The sequence below is a fragment of the Lissotriton helveticus genome, chromosome 5_1, assembly GCF_964261635.1.
Source record: "Lissotriton helveticus chromosome 5_1, aLisHel1.1, whole genome shotgun sequence".
NCBI lineage: Eukaryota > Metazoa > Chordata > Amphibia > Caudata > Salamandridae > Lissotriton > Lissotriton helveticus.
In genome coordinates, this window is record NC_136065.1 from 1,487,853,353 (window position 1) to 1,487,881,034 (window position 27,682).

The window sequence follows — 27,682 nt, forward strand, 5'->3', positions numbered from 1 at the left end:
TTTTTCAGGAGGGGGTTGATCTCGGTGTGTTTTCTGTCATCAGGAAAGGAGGCTTTCACCAGGGTGTGGTTGATGGTGTGGCGAAGTATGGGTGCGATGGTGTCGGCGGCTCTGTTGAAGATGTGGTAGGGGCAAGGGTCGGTTGGGGCCCTGGAGTGGATTTACTTCGTCGTCTTCAGTGTGTCTTTGGTGATGAGGGCTGTCCAACTGCAAATCGTAGGCTTCAGGGTGTAGGGTTGGCTGGTGGGGGTTCCGTGTGTTGGTTGTCTTCGTCGAAGTTGTTGTAGATGTTCTTAATTTTGTGGTGGAAGAAGGTGCTGAGTTTGTTGCAGAGGTCTTGTGAGGGGGGAATGTCTGTCGACTCGCTGGTGGGTTGGGTGAACTCCTTGAGGATGTTGAAGAGTACCTTGCTGTTGTGTGCATGTGTGGAGATTCTGTCTTCAATTGCAGTTTTCTCGTGTTTCTGATGAGCTGGTGGTGGTGGCGGCTTTGAAGTTGCTGTAGGCTTCTGTAGATTTGGAGTTCCTCCAGGTCTTCTCGAGGGGGCGGCAGGTGTGCCTGGATTCTCGGAGTTCGGGGGTAAACCATCTGGCCTTCTTGGCGTGTGTGTTAATGTTCTTCTTGAGGGGAGCTATGGTGTTGACGCTTTCGATGATCCATCTGTTTAGAGTTTGAGCAGAGGTGTTGGGGGTGTCGTCTTCCACGGTGGTCAGGGTGGAGTTGCTGAGTGATGAGGTAAGCTGGTCATCAGTGATTTTGGTCCAGTTTCTTCATGGGAGCAAGTGCTGGTGTCTGTTGATGGTGGGTGTTCTGAAGGTGAAGTAGATGCATCGATGGTCTGTCCATGGGAGTTTGGTGGTGTGGCTGAAGTAGATGGAGTATCCTGTTGTGAAGAGGAGGTCGAGGGTGTGTCCTGCTGAGTGCGTGGGTACGGTCATGATCTCGCTAAGTTTAATGTTGTGGAGGTTGTCCAGAAGGGATGTGGTGTTGGGGTCTAGTTGGTTGTCGAGGTGGAAGTTGAGGGCTTCCAGCAGGGTGTAGTTGGGGGATGCAATGGCATGTGGGAAGATGGTGTCCGTGATGGAGTTGGCGAATGGTCCGTGGGGCCCAGGGGGTCGATAGATGAGGGTTCCCCAGAGGGTGGTGGTAGGGCTGACCAGTCTTTTGAAGTGCAGGTGTTCCATCAGGTCTGTGGGCTCGTTGGGGAGTGTGCTCAGACGGAGGGTGGATTTTAGGACAATGGTGATTCCCCCTCCCAGGCAGGTGGGGCGGTTCTTCCTGGAGATCTTGTATCCTTGAGGAATGGCAATAGCGATGTTTGGTCCCAAGGTGGTGTTGGTCCAGGTTTTTGTGAAGAATGCTACGTCTGGGGTGGTGCTGTCGAGGAGGTCCCAGATTTCAGTGGTGTGATTGTGGAGTGATCTGATGTTGAGGAGGATGCATTGTAGGGTCTTCGGTTCGGGTGTTTTCTTGCGGGCTGGTTGTGCTGGGTCCGTGTTTCTGGCGATGCTGCAGGTGTGCTGGCAGCATTGACAGCTGAAGTGGGTCCGTGGGTGATGCAAGCGTGCAGTTGTTTTTGTGGCCTAGGTTGAGTGTGTGGAGTGCCGCTGGGTCATAGCATTGGCATTGCAGAGGTCCAGGGACCCTGGCGCTGGTCGCGGTCGGGTTATAGCCTTCGGCGCACAAGTGTCGCGCCCGCTGCGCACGCCTGCCATTAAGTAGGGGTTGGGGAGGGCTGGACAGCTAGGACCCGGGAGTGAGGAGGGGAACTGGATCAGGCCTGTCACGCTGGTCGTGCTGGGGGTGAGGGGCCACTGGGGCAGCAGTGGCATGGAAAACAGGCAGAAGAGGGAAAAGAGAGGAATAAAGGTGAAATAAAGCAGAAAAGTGAAAGAAAAGTGGAGGAAAGCGATACGAGAGTGAAAGGGAGAGATTGAAATGAGGCTAAAAATGAGTGAATCGGAGAGGAAAATCGAACCGAGAAAAAGGAGACAGAGGTCCACTGACCACCAGGGATGAGGCGCAGGTATAACCTGCGGGTGGATGAGGGCCTCGAACACCAACACTTGAAAGTGCAGGGGCTCAGGGGAGGCCTCACTTAATGGTGAAGCTGCGAGGGTGGGAGAGCAATTTCACTGACAATGAGTCAGAGGTAATGCTCTAAGAAATTTTTTTGGTTAATAATTCAAATACTATTCAGTGGTGTGGTGAGTTTTGTATGGGCAATTGTAACATCTGTTAATATAAATTTCTAAAGTGTTCCACAAAAATTCCAAAACTCTTAAGGATAAGATGAAATCAGTTTCGAATTTTTGAGCTATTTGGATCTTGCAAATGTGCACCTCATAAAATGTATTTGTGAGGACTATGTAATAGAAACAATGAATCACTGAATCAATTGCTAAGAAATTGTGTCATTGAACGAATTTAAAAATATGTGCTTGTTTTTCAATCAAGCAGAAGCAACGTAGAGAATTTCAACTTGATTTTTGAGATGTAATCACAAGAAGGTTCTTGGGTGCTTAATTAATTATTTGGGCACTGCCTTTAACATTTTAAAACTTAAATAATGTGTGTATTTCAAGAGGTTTTATAATCTAAAAAAAAAATATTCACAAAAAAAATAAAAACACTATCACAATGTAAGTCAAGATAGGGGTTTGCATTCAAAATCTAAGTTTCTTCCAAAACATAATTACATTTATTTATATAAAATAATGGTTAAATAAGATTTATAGACTTTGGATTGATTGATCAGATCCACACAAAACAAATTTAGCAATCTCAGTAAGATGTAGGTGGTGACCCTTGAATCAATAAAAGCAAAGCCTAACATATAGGGCCTTTTTTTGATGTTGGGCAGATACAACTATTGCGGATACGGGTCCAACCCACATCCAAATCAGATTGCCGAATTTTGATGCAACTCCAAAAGTCACCTTCCTACAGGCTTTCCATGTCTGAAAGCCCAGCATGGAAACCCTCACAGCAAACCGACATTGTAAAATGCCGTCCATTAGGATTACGTGCCAGTTCGGATGGCAACCTTGAGCCATTCTGAAGCCAGCCTGAATGTCATGAGGGTTTCAAAACCAACAGCCTCCATTGTAATGAGGCTGTGGGTTTCGAAACTGCAATGAGGCTCGGAAAGCCTCCAAACTCAGTTCGGAGGCTTTCCGAGCCTCATCATAATTAGGCCCACAGTCAGTCAGTCAAAGAAAACTGTATTTGGTTATCATAACCATAAAGCAAAATACTGAAGATAAAAATAATTGATTAAAAATATTTACAGCATTTTTTTAAATGGATTACGTATAAAAGCATTTCGAAGAAATTTATTTTTTTACAATTCATGTGTTGACTTCCAACTCGTTTGTAGCCTATCTCAAAGTATTGTCCACTATTCATAGGAGATTGTCAATCCAGGTGAGTAGCTTAACCCCTCGACAGAATAAAATAGTTGATTTCCCCCCCAGACAGCAAGTTACGGTTTGTCTACAAGTACGTATATTAAGTTCTTTTAAAATTGGTTTTAAAAGTCTCATTCTAGCTTCTTTCACTATGGGACAGACACACATCAAGTAACTTAAAGATTCGGTATGATATCCACATAAACGGTAAGTTGAATTTTAGAATTTTCCTTTCCATGATAATCGCAAATCCTTGGTTTCATATTCTCCAAACCGATACAGTATAAAACTCCTTTTTAGGAACAATCGAAAATGTGTCACTAAGTAGGCTTGCGGTTTTGGTTTGACATAAGAGTTCATAACTGAACAGGAGTGTTTGCGTTTTACCAATAATCTTTTGTCTTCAAAAAGGGAGCGATTTTTTGCAGCACTATTACCCTCTTTATTGAATGCCGCCCTTTCCATCTTACTATCCCATGCCTCTTGTATGTCTAGTGCAGCCAATGCTGATCGTAAGTATTCGCCCCATAGTTGCGATTTTCTCAAATCAAACTGTGTTTTTATTTTGGTCCAGCAAAGATTGTTTAGTGAACCAGGATCTGCGGAACGAAGCTTCCAGCATAGTTTTACAAAAACTGATTGACGCTGGAATTCCTGATTTTGTAGACCGAATTTCCAGACAAATCTTTGCTGGTGATGCACTTTTGGAAGGTTGAAAATAGCTTTATACACCTTTACCTGAAGTTCATTTAATACTTCAAATTCCCAGCCATGCCATATTTCCAAACCATATGCGAGTGCGGGAAGTAGTTGTGAGGCCATTACTTTCAAGAGGTGACTGTATGATGGACAATTTTTTGTTTCAATTGTTTATAAGCAAAGATTGATGTTTGGGCCTTTGCTTTTATTGCTCTTTTCTGTATAGTGAAAGACATATCACGGCCCAAATTAATCCCCAAATACTTATATGTACTGACTTCCTCTATTTGTTTGTTTTTGGCAAACCACGTCAATTTTCCTCGATTAGGTCCTGCTAATTGCACAACTTTTGTTTTTTCTTATTTATCTCTAATCCTTGCTAGTCAAAGTATGTAATCAGGTGGTTAATGACTCTTAGTAAGCCGAAGTTTGGCTTAAGACCACAATATCGTCTGCGTATTGCAGATACTGTATGTGGTCTTTTTACAACTTTGGAGGAAGACCATTTATGTTAGACAAATAAACTTGCAAGTTTGCTAGGTACAAATTAAAGAGGCTTGGGGCCAAAACGCAATGTTGTTTCAGCCCATTGTAAATATTTATTTTGGAGGATACAATACTACCATCTCCCAACTTCACCCTAGCCCAGGTTTCGTTGTGGAGGGCTACTATGGCATTGATTAGTTGTTGTGGAAGTCCCCATTCTTTCAGTTTCATCGAGAGTCATTCTCTTGGGACTCTGTCAAAAGCAGATTTAAGATCTATAATACACGCAAAAAGTCTTGTGTTCTTTTGTACTGCTTTTCCCATGAGAATTGCTAACGCGGCTAGATTCATATTTGTGCCCATTCCTTTTCTGAAACCAGTTTGATTTTTGGGGATTATACCTTTTAACTCTGTCCATGCTTGCAGCTCTTTGCCTCCACATCCATCAGGGCAACAAGCCTATAATTAGGCCCACTGTTGTTTAAGAAGCTAAAATGGGCAGAACTGAGGAAATCTTAAAATCTGAAGATTATTATTGGACTGAAGGGATTCTTCAGATATCTAATTTAATCCATTACCAGAATTGCAGAGCAGTATGTCCCTATTTTATTGTTAATGGCATGACAAGGGGCCTTTTAACCAGGATGTGTTCAAGTCTCTTGTGTCACAGGCAGTCATCCCAATTTTTTACATGTAACCAACTTATACAGTTGTCCCTTCTCAACACACTCCATTACCTCAGGTCTATTTTAACCGCTTAACCGTGGTGCGAATTCTGCTGTGGTGGTTTTAATGAGTGGGCGGGGCCGCATCAGCCAATGGACGTGTGCAGCACTACGGAGGTAGTGCTCACAACGGGCTTTGGCTGACGGGAGCACTAAAGGGGTTACCTCATGGAGAAAATAAAAGAAGATTTGTAATTTTGAAGTGCTTCACCTATATGTATTTTTATACTGATTATCAGGGTTATCCTGAATCAGTTAATTGACACTTAATTGGCATAATATGGCAGAATAGAGACTAGGGGGCAGATGTAGCAAACGTTCATGCAGGGCAGTGCAGCAAGCCACCTGCATGAAAGGGAAGGGGCAGGAACGAGCTGTATTAAAAATTATACAATGCATTCCTGTCTGTTCCTTGTGCTCGCTTCCTTTCGGCTGCTTAGCACCAATGCAGGCACCTTTGTGTGGTGGTGCAATGACGCTTGCCTTGTAGGCAGCACAGTTGTTATGCACTGAGGGTTGTGTTGTTGCACAAAAACAATCCTCAGAGGCATATTTCTCCTTGTTGCACCTCCCCTTGGGAGAGGTTGCATTTTGACGCACTCCCATGTGTACCATTGTTGTTAAATCTGGAAATGAGCCAAAATCCATAGGTGGATGCATGGGAACACCCATGCTCCAACCATTGAATGCCTCCCTGTGCCAGAGTAACACAACGCAGCGAGTTGTGCCATGTTGCACTATTTCAGAATTATAAAGTCATGCAGGGCGTGCAAGTTGGTCTTGCTTAGCTTTTTTTATTTTTACTCAGCACCGACATAGGATACAACACATTTGCCATTATCATTTCAACAATACATGTAATCCTTAATATGTCTACAAAGTGCAGATGTGCATAAGCGGAATATTCCAGTATATTTTCAATAAAGTGCGAGAGTGTTAAATTTAGCAGCTGGCTGTTCAAAACATTTGTTCCTTGATATGTCCGGAAGATGCATATGTACTCAAAAAAAGATAAACAAATATACGCTCAATAAAGTGTACTAAAGAAGCTACATAGTATACAAGCCATTCATCATTATCATTTCAACAATACATTAGATCCTGCATATGACTACAAATTGCAGATGTGCATTAGTGAAATTATGCGCTATACTTTCAATAAAGTACAGGAATGTTAAATCTAGCAGCCTTCTGCTCAAAACAATAGATCCTTAATATATTCAGAAAGTGCATATGTGCTCGAAAGTGCCACTGTGCTTTGTTTAGAAGCACATCATAAAGTGCATCTCATTAGGTTTCATTCATGATCTCAGCCAGAGATCATCTTTTTAAGAGTAAATTGTTTACACATTGATCTAATATGGAGACTTCAATATTTCTATATGCTATATGCCTTATTAGCTCATCGAGGATATCAAAAACTACTACGTGGAATCCTGCCCTATTGGTTTTCAATCTCCTTCATAAATTGCCAGGAGGCGCTAAATCTTTTGAGACCACCAACCCTTCTTGCATATCCCTTCTTGAACTTTTGAGTAGGACTCATTTTGTTATACCATTCATGAAAGGTTGGTGCTCTATTTGTCTTCCAGTTTTGCAAAATCAAAGAACAGGCAACTTTAGAGGTAATAGTAATAAATATATCAACGTCTTTTCTCAATACTTGATTTTGCCTTTGTTTTCAGAACCCGAAGAGTAGCACACCTGCATCAGGCTCCTTCCGTGTGTTTAGTCTCCTGCTTAAGGCATCAAATATTTGTTCCAAGAACAGTGTAATCTTGGGACAGGTAAAAAATGTATGCAACCAATGCCCCCTTCCCCCAAGTGCTTACATCGAAAGTATCGATCTTCCAACTCCGGATACAATTTGTGTAGGGCTTTAAGAGTATAATATGGCATCCATCGAGCTAAAAAAGACATTCTGTTGAAGTTCGCATCTCTTAAGGTCTTATTTCCTAATTTTGAAATCACCTGCCATTCCGCCTCAGAAAGGGTTGTCAATGTAATCTTTTCTAAAAAAAGGTTTTGTCAAGTGTCACTCCCCTTGGCTCCATAGTAGCCTATATCAATTTCCTTCCCCCTTCATCCTTGTCCTAAACAGGGCATTCATTATAAGTGAGGAGATGGAACTCATTTGACTATTACATTTTCTTACAAAATGTACTATCTGCAAGTACCCAAAATAAAGAAGCTTGCAGCAGTATCGGCATCTTGCTTGGAGATTCTGCCAAGATATATTATTTCCTCCATCCCTAAAATGTCCTAATTCTTTAAATCCATTTATATACCAATCCCTCATCTGGCTATTTGGTGTTGGTAGACCCAACGCCTGACCTTCATTTAGCTGCAAATACCCATACCCAGTAGTTTGTCCTTTTGAGGCGCAAAATGTTTGAAGTCACCAACAATACCCCTGAAGTGGTTTGCATCTTGCTTTTTTTGGGCCTTTTGCAGTCTTTATAAATACCGGCAACTGTGATTCCCACCTCCGGCACCATCTTCTCCATAAAAAAATAATCCTGAGATCCCTTAGCATGTATAATTCGAACTAATCCATCTAGAAGGGCTGCTTCATAACATGAATACATATTAGGTAATGCTAATACCCCCTGACTAACATTCGGCTGAAGCACTGGAAATTCAACTCTTGGAGCCTTTTTATTCCAAATAAAACACCCAAAAAGTATATTCAATACCTTAAAGTATGCCCTATAAATGTTGATTGAGAAATTAGTGAAAAGAAAAATCAACAAAAGTAGGATAGACATTTTTATCGGATCTACGCGCCCTGTCAACGTAAAAGGGGGAGATATGGCCATCTATCCAATAAATCCTTGATCTTTCTCATCATCATTTCATAATTCAATCTATAAAGTTCTGCAAATTGATTAGCTACTTTTATCCCTAAATAATTAACTGGTTGATTATTATAAGGCCTGTTGCTGAACATTTAAAGGGAGTATACTGAGAGAGGCATTAAATAAAAGCAATTCTGTTTTCTATAAATTATATTGTATCTCCCAACTGCTTGAAAACGATCACATTCTGACAGTATTTCTTTAATATTTTGTCCTTCTGGCTTGAGGTACAGTATTACATCATTCACAAATAGTTTGACCTTTGACATTCCCGGAATTGGTGCCTCAATACCCATATTGGCCCTGATGCTAATGGCCAAAGGTTTGATAAAAAAGGTACATATTACAAGAGAAAGGGGACAACCCTGATGAGTTCCGCGACGTGCGGTCGCAGGCTTTCTGACTCTCATCATAATTAGGCCCTAAATGACTTGCATTATACAGAAGTTCCTGGGAATTATATTGAAGAGCAGTCAATTGAAATACTCTATGACACATTTCTTGTCTTATATAGAATGATACTTAATCGAAGAGAAATCTGAAGCTTCAGTGACATTAACTTAGACAAATTTAAAACAATTGGCTGCCCATTGCTGCATCAGAATTTTGTTTCTTCGGTATTGAAGTACACCTCACTTGGGAACACATGAACAAAACCTTTCATTTTATTGGCAGTTTTATATCTTCAATTATTTTTTTTGTCAATTGTAATACTACCCGTGTGATGGGCATAATTGTTTTTTATACAAATTATCTGTGATGACTGCCTTGTTATGTGGTAGAGTTTTGAAACACTGCAAAGAAAAATGAACGCACATTCTCCTATTCATTATCACACATATCACTCTTGCATTGTGTATTTTATGTTTTTGGTGTTGAGAATATGCCACCAGCCATTAGAGGAGGCAACAGGGTGCTCAAATTTCACCAACTTGGGATTTGTTTGAACACACAACTGTTTTGGAGAATGTAATTTAAATCAAGACAACGAGATGTATGTGTTTTTTATGATTACTATATTTATTTCTCATCTTCAAATAAAAATTAACCATTTATGATTTATTAATAAGCGCTGTGTGAATAGTGTAACAATTATTCATTCATTTTCAATTAACTGTGAATATGGAAACATTTATCATGCCTACCCAAGTGCATTTAAAGCATACATTAACTGAAAAGATGCTGTGAAGAAAGTATAGCGAGATAAAATTTGAATAGACATAATATCACGAGTGTGCAAAATTCCTAGTGGTTTGTTTTAAAAAAATATACAAAATCATTTCCATTATGCAAGATTTGCATTGCCCTTCTACAATTCTGAATTGTTAAGTACCCAAATCTTCATAGCACACGCGATTCTGTTGCAAACCTTTTTATGACATTCTTATGATCTTTGATGCATTGCTCAGAAGTCTAAAGAGATGCACCAATTAATCCCATGCTTTTCAGGACAGGTCTTTCAATAGTTGTCATGTTGATTAAGAAGGTGTTCCATTATGTGTTGTTTATCATTTCACTCACACAGTTGCATAGAAAGTTCTGTTGTAATTTTTCACCTTTGTGTTCTTTAAACATTATGACATCCTGCAAATAAACATTTGACTCTTTGATAGATTAGGAAGCAAAATTGTGATGTTTACGCTGAGAAACAAGGTGTGACATTTTTTGTCTTTTACTAAAGAAGCTTTTTTTTTAAGGAATGTAACTACTATGTATTTCACCAGAGTCTTCATTTAAGATGACTGTTTCATAATGATCTGTGAAATTTAGTCACTGACAAATATCATGTTGAATTCATATTGGTATGATTCTTACTTGTTCTTAAAGGAAATAACTATGTTTTCTTAGCTATTTTAGACTATGTGCCTGAATTGTAAGCAATGTGGCCTTAATTCACAAAAAAGGTATGTATCTATATAAGCTGAAACATCTGCTCCTGTGTCAGATTTATGATTTTCAGGTGATACAGAAAATGTTGTTATATCCTGAAGCTCCATGCCACTTCTTCTGTTTTGGGAGTATGTCTTTGTAAAAATTAAATTTTCCACCATGCAAATTCATCCTATTGCCTGTAGGGTATATAAGGAGCAGTCCATTTGGACTGCATGAGTTTCTATTTTTCTCCACAGTCAGCCTGCAATGCACGAGTGTTTAAAATCTTTTAATGCATAGAGGGCTGGAAGACAGATTCTAATTCTCTATGTCAGATTGTTGCTACTCTCTATTGGCTGTTCATCCCTTCTTGACTTCAACCTAAACTTCAGGTTGCTTTACATACAAAATGCAAAAACCTTTTTAATGTTCTTTACAACACAGGTCATGTATCAAATATCCACTCACTTTATGAATATGTAGTGATCATTGTTGGTATGTACCCTTTGTCCTCTTTAAAAAGACCCAAAACGCTTTTACATTATTATCATAATTTTGATTTCTAAGAAGCACCACAGCTATTTACCACAGTATACTTGATATTCTAATTGATTGCTGCATCATGCCGCTATGCACTTGTTGCCTGATTTGACTGTTGTTTAATACTAATTAGACTCATTTGCTAATGGCTATTTAAAGGAGCCATGAATATCTATAAATGTAGACATGTAAATGTCCAACAGAGATCACATGTGTTATTGCTGCCCAGGTGACCTTAGGGTACAAATAGAAAGGTCTACTCTTTAAAACCTGTTTTGAGTTTACCTGGAGACAATCAATGTTGTTCAGAAACAGTGGAACAAATAAAACTGCAAACTTCATATAGCATCCCAATAGAGGTCGAACAATATTCTCAATAGTAGCAATAAGACATTTTCAATGACATCACTTTGACTTGCTGCCATATAATATCATCAACTTTTAAGATGTGGCAGTGTGAAGACAGGTCGAAATTACGCACAATAGTGTGAGGAAATGACAGATCAAGCTATACAATGTCATCAGTAGACTGTGATGGAATTTGACACAGCCATCACCAGTTAACTAAGAGTTTTGCTGCTGCTTGAAAACTTTGCATGTCACAACATCGTTACATACTTTGCTTAAAGTAGTAGTGAATGATGCAAAACTTTGGAAGCCGATTAGCCATCCTTTTGCTCAAATGGCTACTAATGAAAGCAACCTTGAAAACAATGTTAACAAAATAGTTAAAATACATTATGCTATTAACATTAAAGAAGTGTATCCTCTGAGACAACAAAACACAAAATGATACATTCTACTTAACTTGCAAACATAGCATTGCAACAGATACTCTGCATCCTGTATCTGTCCTATAAACATTTGCCAGCTCTAGCAAACACAACTCCAATGCAATTTTCACAAAGGATTTTCACAAGAATCAAATTAGAAAACAATCCTTTTTTTCTAGCGATCCTAATTAGTTTTCAAACTGATACAAATATGGTACTGAATAGCCCTATTAAGCTAATGAATGTGCACTGAAAACAATAAGAAAAGCTTTGTATTATCAATGTCCATGTCTCCAGTGGGTTTGATCTATCTGATCTACCTCAAGAGGTAATTTCATTCTGTTTGAGAACAACTGTACCCTATGTAAATGCAAATTTCTTATTTGCCATCTTCAATTAGTCTAGTGTTTTATGGCTCAAATACAAATCAAATAACTGCTATTGGAAGTGAAATATACATGTATACAAAACCACCATGAAACCACAGTCAATACATGTTTACATTTCTTTTTTGCAAAGGTGTTTTTTTCAAAGATATAGTTTCAAATCCATCCTCATATCCCCTCCATCCAATGCTCTCTTTCAGCCATCGTGTCCTTCACAGCGAAGAGCTCTCCATGGCTTAAATATTCATCACAAACTACCAGTTTGTGTGGCTGGGGACCCCAAAGGAAAAAATGAAGACAAATGTTCTCCAAATTTTTTCTCCTCATTCAAAGCACTGTTGACGCTTGTCTACAACGTGCAGAAATGTGGATAGGATACAGCCCTTCTGTGGAAAGACAATATGAAAAAAAATCATATGACCGAATATCCAAGACAAGGTGTGCATTTTTAATTTTTTTACATCTGACCAAAGAAAGTCACCTGGTGCTCTATGGATAAACCTACGAAAATGACAATTGGAAGACAACTGATCAACATGACACTTGATACTTCACAAGCTATTATTTAAAAAAAAAAAAAACAATTGGCCTGATTCCGAAAATGTTTTTTGGCATGTTGTGAGAAATTGGGTTACTGGTTGAGGGGGGTAAAACCCTACTGAAATAGCAGTTACAATCCTTGTCAGGGTCAGGCACACATAAATCCCAAATTAACCTGTGCTTAAACCTATGGTAGCTTGGCACAGAGGATTCAGGCTTAACTTAGAGGAAATATGTAAAGTATTTATGCAGCACTTCGAACAGTATTAAAGTGAAAGCACATCACAAGAAAATTCCCACCCCAATTTAGAAAAAAATTAAAACAATTGAAAAAATAAATCTAGGCCAAAATGACAACAGTCCAATCAGTTGAACCAGGGAGATGAATGTTAAAGATTTAAGTAAAAAGAGTGCCAATAAGCCCAAAGCTCCACTTGCAACTATCTGCTCATGTGAGACCAGGAGAAAGTCACAAGTTCAAGCAGACCACGATGGAGCAAGGGCTTTCTTTGGCGCAAGCCTTAGCCAACAAGAAATCCCATTTCTAACAGTGGCTGTCTAGGAAGAATACACAAACTGACAGCTATATCGAGTCATGTGACCAAGAGACAGGCTTCAGGCACTAATTAGCTAAAGGAAGGACAATAAGTGTCAACTTTTTAAAAGTAGCATTTTTTTAATTATAATTGAAAATCCAACTTTACCATAAGAGAGGATTTTTCTTTACAATTCCAAAGACACCAATCATGCTCTGGTTACCTGTTCTAGTTTGAAAGTGGCAACGTATTCAGTGAAATAAGGTAACCACAATGTTATCCTATGGAGGAGGAGGAGGACGGCCTTGCAGCAGTGAAAAACAAATTTAAGAGTTTGACACTACTAGGACATGTACAACTCAAAGGTGCATCTCCAAAATTTTAAATGCACTGCACCCTACCCTCTAGGCTTCCCAGGGCCTACCCTAACGTATATGTATTTAAAAGGAAGGTTTGAGCCTGGAAGTTTAAATCCTGCACACACAGGCTGCAGTGATATGCCTGATACATGTTTAAAGGGGCTACTTAAATAAATGGCACAATCAGTGCTGTAGCATTTCATTAACAGGTACATGTGGTACCACTTTACTGGGGTCTTACAAGTAAATTATATATGCCAATTGGGTGTAAGCCAATTCTACCATGTTTAGATGAGAGAACATATACAATTTACCATTGGCTAGCAGTGGTAAAGTGCACAGAGTCCTAAAACATGATCAGAAATTATGGAGGATGAAGGCAAACGTTTGGAGATGACCCTGCAGAATGGGCCATGTCCACCACACATAAATCATATTGAGAGCAAAAAAAGAAGAAAGTTACAATTCAGATGCTTAAAAGAAGGACCACCTTATCCTGCATGCAGAGTTGCCATTCACAAGCAGTGTTCCCTGCAACGTGCGCGCGTGCGCTCCCGCACACCTCAGTGACCTTGAGCGCGCACTGGCCTTAGTAAGGCGCGCACATACCGGGAGATTATTCGCACTGCCGCTTTTAAAACACGAGCGGCGTGAAAACCAGTAATTTTCAGGTTTTGGGGATGCGGTTCATAGCAAGTGGCTCTTGCCCTTGCTACATTTCTTTCCTAATGGGCCACAGCTGTGGGCTGATTGTGGGCCATTGTGAAAATATGTGCTAATTGCAGCACAGTAGGGTGCTGCAATTAACAAGAATACTTTTGCACGTGCCCACAATCAGTCTTCACTGCGCTCCATTAAGAGAAGATATGGCATCAAGTTAAAAAGCATGACGTGTAAAGCACACGTCGTGCTTTTGGGCTTGCTGCATTTCTCGGCTGAGGGCTGATTATGGGCACTTGTGAAAGTATTCCTGTTAATTCCAGCATCCTACTGCACTGCAATTAACAGGAACATTTTCACAATGGCCCACAATCAGCCCGACGCCTTGCTCTATGTGGCACTCCAGTTAGTGCCACCACAGAGGCTGCTGGACAGTCTCAGCTTGGTGGTGCCTGCTGCCTGATAGGTCATGCCACGTGAGTCCGGGCTGAACATGGCTGCCGGAGTTTATTTACTGCTTGCAGCCTCTCATAATGCTGGCCCCAACAGTACCCAGAGGAAGAGTTTTAAAAGTTTCACCAGTGCTAGTCAGCGCTGCCCAGCCCTGCAACCTTAGCAGTCAGCTTAATCCTCTCAACAGTCTCAATTAAAGTAGGAATTGTTGCCTTATGGCCCATTTAGATCTTCTCAAGGAGCCTTTCAACGTTATTTAACTGCTTGTTAATAATTTCCTCCTAAGATTTGAGGTTCACAAAGAACTGAGAGATCCTGACCATGCAGACCCACAAAACTGAAGCTAATTTCCAAAATCATGTATTAGGCATGCTTATTAAAAGATCCGCCTGCAGAGAAATATCAGCTTTCAAAGAAAAAATAACCTTTTCATAGATTGCCAAAGTGGATTGTGTACTGGCCCAGCAGTGAAAAAGCATTGAGAGTCACACAGAATAATACTAACTACTGTTGACTCAAAGTAAGTTGTGTCATTACAGCTATTTGATCTTTATTCTGCAGTTGACACAGTTCACATCACCCTATGCTTTTACCGACTCTTAACAACATGGGAGTACTAAGAACTGTCCCGAACCAAAATGACTTTCCTCGCTAGTGGCATAAAACAAAATGATGGGGACCCTGCAGAATGTGATGAGTGGTTCCAGAGACTCCCACATCTCACCACTCTTTGTGTGTTTTTAATTGAATGGGGGCCTTTGAAAGGGGGGGCTGCACCACTGGGACTACAGAGGCCTTCATTACACCCCCATTCTTCACTGATGGATCATTGATTTTTTTACTGCCACCCTTTTCCTTGGCACTGTCCTGACATGTTCCCCCTAATGATTGGGGGTTAGCCCGGTGGATCCCCTAAGTCCCTAAAGATAACTGTGACATTCTCAGAGAAAAGGGGGAGTGCTCTTCTGAGTACCCTCTGATCAGGTACATAATACACCTGAGAAAAGATGAGACCACCCCACACTCTAAGAAGCTTCCGGAGGCGCTTCGGCACACTTTCACCCTTATGCCATGCATTGCTTTAACACACACTACAGAAGGGATTCTAAAAGAGTCCTGGGCAAAACCACTAATTCCTTTTGGAGATGTGCTCTCATTAACCCCACGAGTGTCCTCCAGCAAGTTACTGCCCGTACCTCCAAGGGATCAAAGTGAAGTGGTACTCTTGTCCCTTCCTGGGTGTGTCCAGAGATGCTGTCACTCACTCTAGTTCTGCGCGATCACTACATGTCTACAGACTTGCTCGCTTAGTCTCGTGCAGCTAATGTACTCTTTGCTGCAAAAATATTACTAAACCTTGTGCTGGTCGTAAGAGAATAAGGAATAACCCTCACAACCCTCAGCAGTGCCAGCTAAAGAGCTACTCTCACCCTCCTCTTATGCCACCTGCACTAGTAACGACTGAAGGGGTGCTCTCACAGCCCTCACTCGCGACTCCTGACAAGGTGTTCTTACACTCCTGTGCTAGTACCGACTGGAGAGTTGCTCACACGTCCCACGCCTCCCTGACGAGGTGTTCTTACACTACTCCACCCCTGTAGAAATACCGACTGGAGAGTTACATACACACATGCTCCCATTAATGCCCTCCATTGAGGTGGTATATTGTCCACACAGAGATACAATGCCGCCGATGTGCTGCAAGCGGCTACAAATGTGCTACAGGCCTCAAAGCCAAACTGCAGCTTGCTGAAGTGGCTGCTTGATATACCATTCACACTCAAAGGGCGCAACACACCTCGACGAAGCGCATCGCTGGAGGAAACCTTCCCCTGTGCCTAGAATGGAACCTGTAGTCACCGGTAGAAATATGGGACAAAAGGATGCGTGGGCATCACAATATGCTGCTGGAACGACCGCCGATTTGATCCTCTCTCGCAAATGGAAAAACATGCAGAGAAGAAAAAACAAAAAGTATAGTTAAGGGCCTTCGCCGGAGGCCCGGACCCATTGAGGGCGGTTACCCAGCTGGGGAGCGGCAAAAAAGAGAGGCCGTCCTTGCTGCTCACCAGCCTTCTTGTACCCAAGTGTGGGGTAGAGCAACACCGGTTACGACCGGTTTGCCCAAGCACGTGGACAGAAAGCACTAATAAGCAGTTTTAAAAGTGTTCTGGAGGTGATCTATGAGTGACTAACACTTAAAGTAAACATATACAAAAATGACATGTTCCAAAGAATAAATTACATTTTCTATTCAGTCCTATTTATTATCAGATCCAGGCCTTTGCAGATTCTTTGAATAACAACCAATGGCCATTTTTTTTTTACTGGAAAAGGTATCAATCCTTGGGTGAGTTACCTGGCTGCTGCTTTCCACCAGTGCCTAAGAGCAGCTCAGCTTTATCTTCAGTCTTGAGCTGCAGTGTGTTTTGGTGCTTCAGCCAGGGAGGAAGGAAAAAGTCTATAGTTGCAATTTAAAGATGTGTCAGAGCACATGAAGAGCCATAGGCAGTTCTCCTCACGGTTTCTTGCTCTGGCTCACAGCAGTTTTTGCTTCTTACAGGGCCCCTTGCATGCTGTTTTATAGGGGCCCAGCTGCCAACCCAAGCAGCTTCAATTCCTTCTATGGTGATGCTAGTGAAATGAAAACATCCTGCATAGTCTCAGTCACCGACGTTGACAACAATGTGAAGTCCTGTAAGCACGCACACAGTACATTGCCACTGTGCCTGCAGCCAGCACCACAATAAGAAAAACAATGTTTAATTTGCCCAACACTTAGTTCATAGTTGTATCTCAGTTTTTACTGTGGATGACTCTATTCAGTAATTCTGTCAAAGGTGGATGTATTCGGCTAAACGTTAAGATTTGGTGCTAGAATACACACCCGGTAATTCATCAACTCGTGTTCTAAAGTTTACAGTGGCGATAGCAAGTAGGGCATACTACCGTACCCTGTGTATGGCTTAATGATTTGACGTTCCTCAATAGGCAGCTGGGAACTTCCAAAGAAAGAATATCATGCACGTTCCTAAAATTAAATTAATTTGATTGTGACTGGTATACTGTGACTGACAGTGACTGTGTTCGTTCTGTAGTTCTTCTTCTTCTTCCCCTCTGCAGCATGACTCTCCACTTGTGATGACGGGCCCTTTCACTGCTGTCTCTTAACTGCATGATGCAGCAGTGCACTCTCCCTCGCCCAGTGGACTCCAGTCGGCCGCCGAGGGCTGCTTAGAAATAATTTGCTGGTGTGACCAATAATTTAGCTCCTGTGCCACTTGACAGAGCGGGCAGCCTGGACAGGTTTGAGCACCATCACGCTTTACACATTGTGCTTTTGGGCTTTCTGCATTTCTTAAGTAACACATGCTTTAGAAATCTCTGCTGAGCCAAGTGTGCCGCCCAGCTGGTAATTTTCTGCACTTTCCATATCTGCATCTAGATATATAATGCAACAAGTAACATTACACCTACAGCAGTAAAATCTTATGATGGTACCACCACTGGAGTCTCGTGCTTTTTTAGACCCGAAGTGTTCTTGCCTCTGTAACCAATTCATGACATGGCGTGTGTATCCAAATTTCAAACCTGTCTTAAGGCCCTTAGGGCCTCATTAGGATGACGGGCGGACTTTGCCCGCCCGTCATCCCATCGTAAATCGGGCCCCCCCGCCATAAGGTCGGGGGTCCCGGGGTGCTATTAGGATGTGCCTGCCACAGTGGCGGTCCCATTTCCTGGGGCGCTGGCGGGCGGACGAATAGACCCCTACTTTTTTTTGTATGGAAGACATTCCAGCATGAGAGAATCAGTGTCTGAGAAACAGAGGTAAGGGGGATGTTGAGTGAACTGGGGGAATACTCCTGACCTATGGCAGGCACAGCTGGGCTGTTTCCCACACAAAGAACATGTTGCCCCTAAAGGTTGGGACATACAGTGGTTTGTAAACTGCAGCCAAGTGTTTGCATGGGGATCGAACACAGAGATTATGGATGGTGTGCAAGTAGGAGAGCTCAGAAATGGGGCCTTGCCAGAGAGCATGAGGAGCTTACAAGGCAGGAGGTTATCATGGTGGGGCAGGGCACATGCAGTGAACGGAGGCTCAGTAGATGGCTGCCAAGTATTGTCAGATGATCCATTGTACCTTATACCCTCTCACTGCTGCAGGAATAGTTTCCTATCGGCTAACTTTTTGTTGCAACATTTCTGTACAATAATTAAGGGGCATATTAGCAAGAACCTCGTTAAAATTATCGTCATTTTAGCGGCAGGAAACTGCTGCGAAAACGGCAATCATGGGCTTGCTAATATGCGTTATAGAATTCCAATAGAAGCCCAGGTTAGATGTGCAGGACATAGAGTATATTAGCAAGCCCATTATCGCCGTTTTAGCGGCAGTTTCCTGGCGCTAAAACTGTGATAATTTTAATGAGGTTCTTGCTAATATGCCCCAAAGTTCTGACTGTGCAACTTCTCACACTTCTACTGATATGGAGCAGCACATTCTATTGGGAAGACACTTTTGGGTGGGAGACATAAAAAATGTAGATTTCTAGTAGTTCATTAACCGCTTCCGTGCGGCGCGTTAGCGTTGTGCTGGACATTCCAGAACAGGGCGCGGTCGTGACGGAACCGTTCCGTCATCAGCACAGCTCAGCCGTAACTGATGACGGAACGGTTCCGTCACCAGCATCGAAGGGGTTAATATACTGTTCCTGATTAAGTGGTCGATTAGGATGGCGGACAGACTTGCGTCCGTCCGCTACCCCTGAGGTGGAGGGACCGTCCGCACGGGCAGCGGCGTTCCCTCCATGCCAATTAGTACAAGGATCTGGGCCAAAATCAAAAACAAACGATGGATTTAGGCCCAGATCCTTGTACTGGGGTGAATGTATGACATTGTTCTACATTCTGGGAAAGACATGGCTTGGTAGTTCGGACAGGACTGTTCCCATGAGGCACAGGGTCAGAGCTGATTTGCATATAGCCAGTGTCTAACCCAGGGTGGTGTGGAGTGCAAAAAAACGATGGATTTAGGCCCAGATCCTTGTACTGGGGTGAATGTGTGACATTGTTCTACATTCTGTCCATCAACTGTGTTTTTTGCAATTTTCACCCCGAGTGGGCTGGGTATGCTCAGACGTGAGTCCCAGGCTCTCCACACCACTGGAGTCAAGCTATCCAGGCTGATGAAGGCTGATAGCCAGAAACCGGTCCTTGGATGCTTGATTCCGGTCTGGGAAAGACATGGCTTGGTAGTTCGGACTGGACTGTTCCCATGAGGCACAGGGTCAGAGCTGATTTGCATATAGCCAGTGTCTAACCCACGGTGGTGTGGAGTGCAAAAAAACGATGGATTTAGGCCCAGATCCTTGTACTGGGGTGAATGTATGTCATTGTTCTACATTCTGTCCATCAACTGTGTTTTTTTCGTTTATTGAGGGACATAAATATAATGGGGTTGAATAGGATGGCGGTCAGACTTACATCCGACCGCCATACTAGTGGGAAATGGGACCGCCCGACAAGCTATCAGCAGTCCGCCACCTGGAGTGACCTCCTTCAAGGTGGTCCCACAGTGTACATTTTGTATTGCGGTGGGTGCTGCGGGTAGCAGCATATGCCACAGTACAAAATATGCACCCCATGCATATCCCTGGACTATGTGGCAGGCACCATGCGGTGCCTGCCCAATGGTGCAGGGATACCCCATGGACCATGTTGGAGTGCCAGAGAAGAAGGAAGGCCGGATATGGGCCCCCAAGGTCCCTTTCCGCCTGCCGTTTGCCTGCCTTTTCATTGCAAGAAACGGCCGGCGGAAAGTGACATTATAATCCCTATGGCGGTGCCTGGCAGGCACCACAACCGCTGTAGAGATAAAAGTCCCTCCGACAGACCAACGGAACCCATGAGCCTGTAGGATCCATGGCGGTCAGTCTCTTCAACCTCAACCATCAGCTCGCAATCCTAATGTGTCAGGCGTCAATCAGTATTACGATGGCGGTGGGACCGCCACCAACGGGCTGTTGGTGGTGGTCCCACAGTCATTGTAATCAGGCCCGATGTTTCGGTTTATAGGACGTTTTAATAATATTGGCTTCATGTATGACTGAAATGGAAGGTGGAAAAAGGCACAGGTATTACCTCCGAAACTCCAAGGAATCAACTGCATTTAAGGGGGATCTGTCATCACTGTAAACTGCAACATTATCCATCTACAGTTCTGATGCATTTCGCTAATGCCATGTAAAATAGAGAAAAGACATTGATGTTCATTCCCCGACTGATCAGTGTTGTTGCTTCGCTTATGTGATAACACAAATGCGTTATTACACGGGCTGAAGTAACTTAACAGAGGGGAATTATATCACTGGGAGAACAGGCAAAGCATTTGCACCTTTGAAGAAGTACATATATATTGTTAGCAATGAGACTAGAAGATAGAAATGAGTGCCACACCTAAGTCCTCTTTAATTAAGTTGGGGGCCCAGAATGCATACAATTTGATTTGATTTGATTGATTTTGCTTTGATTTATAATTTTATAGAGCGGCGAATGCCCATGGGCGTCTTGGCGCTGTGATAAATCAGAGAGTGAGTTCTGGATCGACAGTACAGAGTCTAGCAGGCAGAAAAGAGCCAGGTTTTCACTGCTTTTCTAAAGGAGAACAGGGATGGGCTGTCTTTAATATGTTTGTTTATGTTTATGTTTTTGAGATTTTTATTGCGCGCAAATACCCGAGGGTGTCTCGGCGCATATCGGACTTCCTGAGATGAAACTACCCTAAAATCATTGATCGAATAACCACGTTTTCAGGAGTTTTCGGAAGATAGTGAGGGTTGGACTGGATTTGATGGGCAGAGGAAGGGAATTCCACAGCCTGGGGGTGGCTACCAAGAAGCGTCTATCTCCCCAGCTGGTAGTTCTGGTACGCGGAACAGCAAGAAGATAGGTGCTGGCAGAACGAAGAGATCTTTGTGGGGCATAGATTCGGAGAGCATCTTTGAGGAACCTTGGTCCAGAGTCATGAATGGCTTTGTAGGCGATACAAAGTGCCTTAAATTTTATACGACTCTTAACTCGTAACCAATGCAGATGGTGTATGGACATGGAGGTGGGGCGGCGACTGGGGATATTAAGCAGAATTCTGGCTGCAACATTTTGCACAGACTGCAATTTAGATAGAATCTGTTCTTGTGCGCCAAGGAAAAGGGCAATACCATAGTCCAATTTTGACAAAACAAGCGTGGTAATCAATGTTTTCCCTGCTCCTGGAGGGAGATATGGCAGTAGTTTTTTGATCTTCCTTAGCATGAAGAAAGATGAGGAGACCACCGCGTTCATGTGGTGTTTAAACAACATCTTCTCATCGAACACAACACCGAGATTTCTGACCTTGGCAACCGGGGGTGGTCCCATGTCACTGGGCCACCAGCTGGAAGACCATTCTGGTGCAAGATTGCCAGAGGTCATAACCTCTGTTTTGTTCGAGTTTAACTTCAAGCAATTGCTTGACATCCATGAACTGATGGTCCTCATTCCATCCTGAAATCTTGCGGCCACAGCTGGTCCATCTTTGTGTATCGCCAACACCAATTGGGTGTCATCCGCATAGGTGGTTAAGCGGAGACCCTGTGCTTTAATGACTCTCGCCAAGTCTGCCACATATATATTAAATAATGTGGGGCTTAGCGAAGAGCCCTGCGGCACCCCACACGGGAGGGTGAAAATTGGCGAGTAAAAGGAGCCCAGTTTTACTGCCTGGGTGCGATTAGCCAGAAAGGAGGCAATGAGGTCCCTGGCACAGTGGGTCACCCCCAGGGATGTGACACAGTCGATCAAGATGGAGTGATCGACCGTGTAAAAGGCGGTGGAGAGATCTAGAAGTACCAGGACCGCTGCCCCGCCATGGTCCAGTATAGTCCTAATCTCATCCGAGGCCTTTATCAATGCCATCTCAGTCCCATGGCCCTTCCTGAAACCAAACTGGGTGTCATCTGGGAGCTGATGGCAATCGATGAAACTCGCCAGCTGTTTATTCATAATGGCTTCGAATATTTTAGCCGGAAAAGGAAGGCAAGCAATCGGTCTATAGTTGACTGAATCTGAAGGGTCCAGGGAAGGCTTCTTTAGCAAGGGCTTGATGACCGCAGTTTTCCAGATTTCAGGGTATATACATGTTTGGAAGATGGAATTACACAGGTCTGTGAGAGGGGAGGTGATAGCCTCATTTAAGGCGCTCAGAATGGAAGGGGGACATGGATCTAAAGGAGACCCCGATTTAATAGAGTTGATTAGCATGCTAATCTGATCTGTCGTAGTCAAATGGAAATTAGGAAAAACGGGAGTGAGAGGAGGGGGCTGAGGAAGAATTTCAGCATGGTCCGGGCCCATTGAAGGGGAGAAGGATGAATAAATGTTCATGACCTTGGTGAGGAAAAAATTTGCCAGTGTGTTACAGAGGTCTTGAGATGGTTCAATTAAAAGCCCTGTCGGGGGATTGGAGAGAGACTCGACGATTTGAAAAAGCCTTCTAGAGGAGTTCTGGGAAGACTCAATCTGATCACAAAAGAAAGCACTTTTGTGCTTAATGATGGCCTTCTTATATAACGCAAGCGCATCTTTATAAGTTTGTTAATCTGGGATGCTATAGGGCTTGCGCCATCGCCTTTCCAAATTCCTACAGTACTGGCGTTGTAGCCGAAGATCATCGGTAAACCATTGGGCGGATGGTTTAGCCCGGTTGGGATTAACGGATTTAGCCGGGGCTACTTTATTGATGGCGTCCAGAATCCAGTCCTAATATCTATTAGACAACAGGATAGAATTTAGTGATGGCTCATAGGAGGAATCATCCAGAATTTTGGACAGAAGAGGAAAATCTATGTTTTTCCAGGCTCTGGTAATGATGGGGGTACGGGAGATTTGTTGCGGGGGATTGGAATTGTGGGCCAGAATGGTAAAGATGATTGACGAATGGTCAGACCATACTACAGGAAGAACTGTGGTCAGTGCGATATTGGGATTGTTGGTGAAGAGGTCATCAAGTGTGTGTCCTGCCTGATGAGTAGGGGTTGCAACCAGCTGCTGTAAACCTACAGACCAGACCGTAAATCTGAAATCAGTTGGGCGGTGTCTTTATCCACAAGGACTTCCAGATGGAAATTGAAGTCCCCCAACATGGTATAGTCCGGATAGCCCAAGGAGAGTTCCGTAAGATCCCCAAGGGTTGACAAAAAACCGATGTGTGGACCAGGGGGGCGATAGATAAGAATTTCCTTAAAGACTTGGTTGTGATTCAGTATGATGGAAAAGGTACAGGCTTCACAATTCATTCTGGGAATGGCTTCGATTTTGATTTGGAAAATCATTCTATAAATGATGGCTAAGCCACCACCTCTCCCCGTGGTTCTGTCCTGTCTTACCGCGCAATAACCCTCGGGACTGGCCGCGCAGAAGTCCGGGCCGGAAGCCTCATCGCCCTAGGTTTCAGTTATAAATAGGATGTCCAGTTCCTGACTCCCGATCAAATCTCGGATGTCTAAACTGTGTTTCGGGAGGGAGCGGGTGTTAAGAAGGGCCAGACGAAAGTTGAGCTTGGGTCTGGAGTAGATACTAAAAGCAGACGGAGTGGGGCGGGGGAGAGTATATTTACAGCCAGGACATGTGACGGGGACAGACATGAGACAACTGAGGGGTGACAAGGTCTGACAGCGCAGATTAGTAGTAGGGGTATTAAATTCTCGTAGCTGAGTTGCGGAAAATCGGATGGAAGTGGTGTGGATATCTATGTGACCAGGGCCAGGGGGGGTGGCCCTGGTCCCGGTCCAGGACGGACGGGCCCAGACGGGCTTGCCTCTGGCGCGCCTGCGGCGCGCCAGAGGCGCGCCCGCTGCGCGGGCGAGGAGAGGTATCCATTTTATGGTGTCCGGGCCCCCAATCGGCCGAACACTAGAGCGCTGTCGTCACCCACAACTAAGATGGCGGCCGCAGTGAATGCCAAAGGGGAACGAGGTCTGTAAAGTCTGTGGAAGCCCTGAATCGGCTCCTCAGACACCCTGATGTTCCGTGCAGGAAGCGCCCAGCAGGTGGGAAATGCGGCGTGGGGAAAGTGATCAAAATTTTAAATAGTTCGAGTAAGCGCTGTTAGGCAAAGAGATGACAGTTAAAAACACAATGTAAGCAAGTAGTCTGCAATATTAAAAATCTAGTTCCCTACTCCCGGCTTCCGCCTCAGGAGTCTCGGTAGTGAATGGGGAATGAAATGACAGACGCTCTTTTATGGTGTCCGGGCCCCCAATCGGCCGAACACTAGAGCGCTGTCGTAGCCCACAACTAAGATGGCGGCCGCAGTGAATGCCAAAGAGGAACGAGGTCTGTAAAGTCTGTGGACGCCCTGAATCGGCTCCTCAGACACCCTGATGTTCCGTGCAGGAAGCGCCCAGCAGGTAGGAAATGCGGCGTGGGGGAAGTGAACAAAATTTTAAATAGTTCGAGTAAGCGCTGTTAAGCAAAGAGATGACAGTTAAAAACACAATGTAAGCAAGTAGTCTGCAATATTAAAAATCTAGTGCCCTACTCCCGGCTTCCGCCTCAGGAGTCTCGATAGTGAATAGATAATAGAGATTGGGAGAAGGTTCAATACCTTTCAACTCATACATGCAATACACTCCTAGGAAAACATGTTTCCTTTAACATGTCTGAAATCAAAACCATTCCATTACTTTACCATTCTAAGATACTTACAAAGACAAAAACCAGTGGGTCAAATAGCCATTGTGGCAATCACATCACAGAACAGACTCCCGTTTGCCCGCTGCCACACTGAGTGAAGTTATTGTTTTTTGCAGGCGCTGTAACTGCCGTGATAAAAGGTCTGGAAAACAAGACAATATACTAATAAACAAACATTCATGTAAGGAAATATACAAGGAAGTACTGTGAAGATATTTTACTAATATAAAATGCTTTCTGCTCTATCACTTCTACTGATAACAAATAAAAATAACTAGAAGTAACACGCCAACAGATGAGCAAATTTAACTTGAAAACAATTTGACTGTTTCAATTACAATTGCAGATGGTCTGCAGGTTAAACCTTATGGTCTAACTGAATAATCCAAGAACAGTTCTCCTGTTGTTCTCGGATCCAAAATGCGAGATTACAAATTGGGTGGAGGGCTATTCACGGGTGGGATTATAACTGATCCAATGTTCCTGCACCCAGACTTCCCAGGTTCAGGAACTTTGAACTCCATTTTACGGGCCGGCCAGATGTAAATACAAATGTAGTATATAGTCTTACACATAAAATTTCATATCATGTTACCCTTAACTCTATGAAAGAGAAGGCCATGAATGTAGTAATATTAACTAATTTGAGCATCTGTTGTTGTTTCATTATGTTACACTTTAGGCATTTTTACTTATTGTTATGAAAAATGTTGCATGGCTGTAGTGCAAGTTGTGGATTGTGTATCCCACCGGACACTCAACGTTCGGTGCTTTTTCAGTTTTAAATCAAAACTCTAACTGTTCTATGTATTTTTTTATTTAATTTCCGAGGTTTTAGAGACATTAAAGTGCTATAAACAAAGCAAACTGCAACTTCTTTTTAGCCTTGTTTTTTCAGTTAATATCAATTTTTTTAATCATATACTACAGTCACCTTCTATGAGAGCATGATGTCCTCCATGGGCATGCATCCCCATCTGTGCTGGACCTTCAGCCATGTTCCAAGTGGGTTGGCGGTAGGGCCTCAACCCGCTTCTGGCTGTAAACCCTGCTGCGCATGGCCTTCAAGAACATGCAGTGGAACAGGCCGTGCAGCCAAACTGCCGTGGGTGGCCACCCTGCACTGTACATGATGGCCTGGGTACAGCCAGGAAATGTGGCCTACACTCCATGGACTGCAAACCCCCACTTCACAGGGACTTCAGCCCATGCAGCAGAGTCGACAGTTGGGCCTGGCTGTTATCCAGGGCCTGTGTGTTTCTCCGGCTGCTGAATGACTAGTTTGTGAGAAAGGATTTCACAACATTTTTATGGAACAAAGCCATTGCAATATAAATATAGGCCAGCACAAGGACCTACTTTTAGTTGTCTTGTTTTCCAAGTTGACTTGCTGAGAACTGTTTCTTTCTTCAGGTGGGTTGTTCTCACAAAGTAGTGTAGCTAAACATTTTAGAATCTTTTACTTTTAGGTTGTTTCCTGTTTTGCTGGATACATAATGTGAGCCATTAGCTACTTGACCACTTGCCCTATTAACTTGCAGAAGAAAGGCAAAATATAAATGGCTAGGGTCTAAAAGAAGTGGCAAACTCCAATGCTGATGTCCTTTAAGGTATAAACACTTAACTGATTGCTTAAAGAACAGTTTATTTTGCAAAAGAGTATCTCATAATTTCACATTGGCTGCAACAGATGGTGTTTCTACTACCTTTGGGGAATAGTATTGTGTTTACATACCTGTCAATTCTTTACAAATATTTGAGCAGATTACTAATATTCAGTATAAAGTTAAGAATGTGAATACTATCAGTCATAAGTTAGAATGATGATACTTTTGGTCTGGATGACAAAGTATATATGGGCAGGGCATTAGGCATTGATGATGTTGAATGCTGTTCTTATGATTCTTGTCATATTTCTCTTTTTATATTATATTATGAGCCTGCAAGGCCACAATTAGACGTTTTACTTTAGGCAAGGAACTGTCTTTTCTGCTGCTAGCACTACTAGATGATAATGTACACAATTTTCAGGGGATAGATGATGGTGAAGGAAAGACGGTGTTTAATGGGATGGATGCTGAATTTTATACATGTATTTTGGGTTGGGCTGTGGATAACAAATTGAGGGATTGTCAGATAAACATGAATTGCACACCCTAATGCATAATTAATTTAACGTAGAATAGCCAAGCTTTCTTTGCAATACTGAAGCCTGTTAATTGGCTGTCCCATCTCATAGCCAAGGTAAGGAGCAGTCTTCCCATCTGAAAGCGTGAGTTTAATGAACCTGTAGCAGTTTCAGAAACTACGGGGCCTATTCACAAATTGCATTTTGTATTATTATTTATTAGTACTTTACTTATACTACTAAAGTGATACAAAATGCTATTCACAAACTTGCAAGTGTAACTCTCCTCCTCCACCTCTCCTATATTTTCTGAGGGACTATCCTCACACATGTAAGTTTAATACCAAGGGGCCGATTCTGATCTCGCTCGGAAGGGCACCGAATGCGATCCGGACGGAAAAAGGTACGAGCCATATGTGTGTTTTCCGCCCGACTCGTGCATCTGTACAAGTGAGCAAGTACGGTGCGTGCAACGTGAAATTAACTGACCGAGTCTTGTCCGGGTCCGAACCGCTCCGTATGT

At 42.9% G+C, this 27,682-nt stretch overlaps 1 protein-coding gene across 1 annotated transcript in view; it reads right to left on the bottom strand.

The window, feature by feature from the left end:
• Window positions 1–9,179: 9,179 nt before the first annotated feature.
• LOC144753662 (calcium/calmodulin-dependent protein kinase type 1G-like) overlaps window positions 9,180–27,682 on the bottom strand; it is a 338,654-nt gene continuing 320,151 nt past the window's right edge. Inside the window, exons 12-13 of the mRNA XM_078641277.1 lie at window positions 25,044–25,173; window positions 9,180–12,135 (exon numbers count right to left, since the gene is read on the bottom strand). Of these exons, the coding sequence (XP_078497403.1) occupies window positions 25,083–25,173 (91 nt within the window). The 3' untranslated portion in view covers window positions 9,180–12,135; window positions 25,044–25,082. The remainder of the gene's footprint in view (window positions 12,136–25,043; window positions 25,174–27,682) is intronic.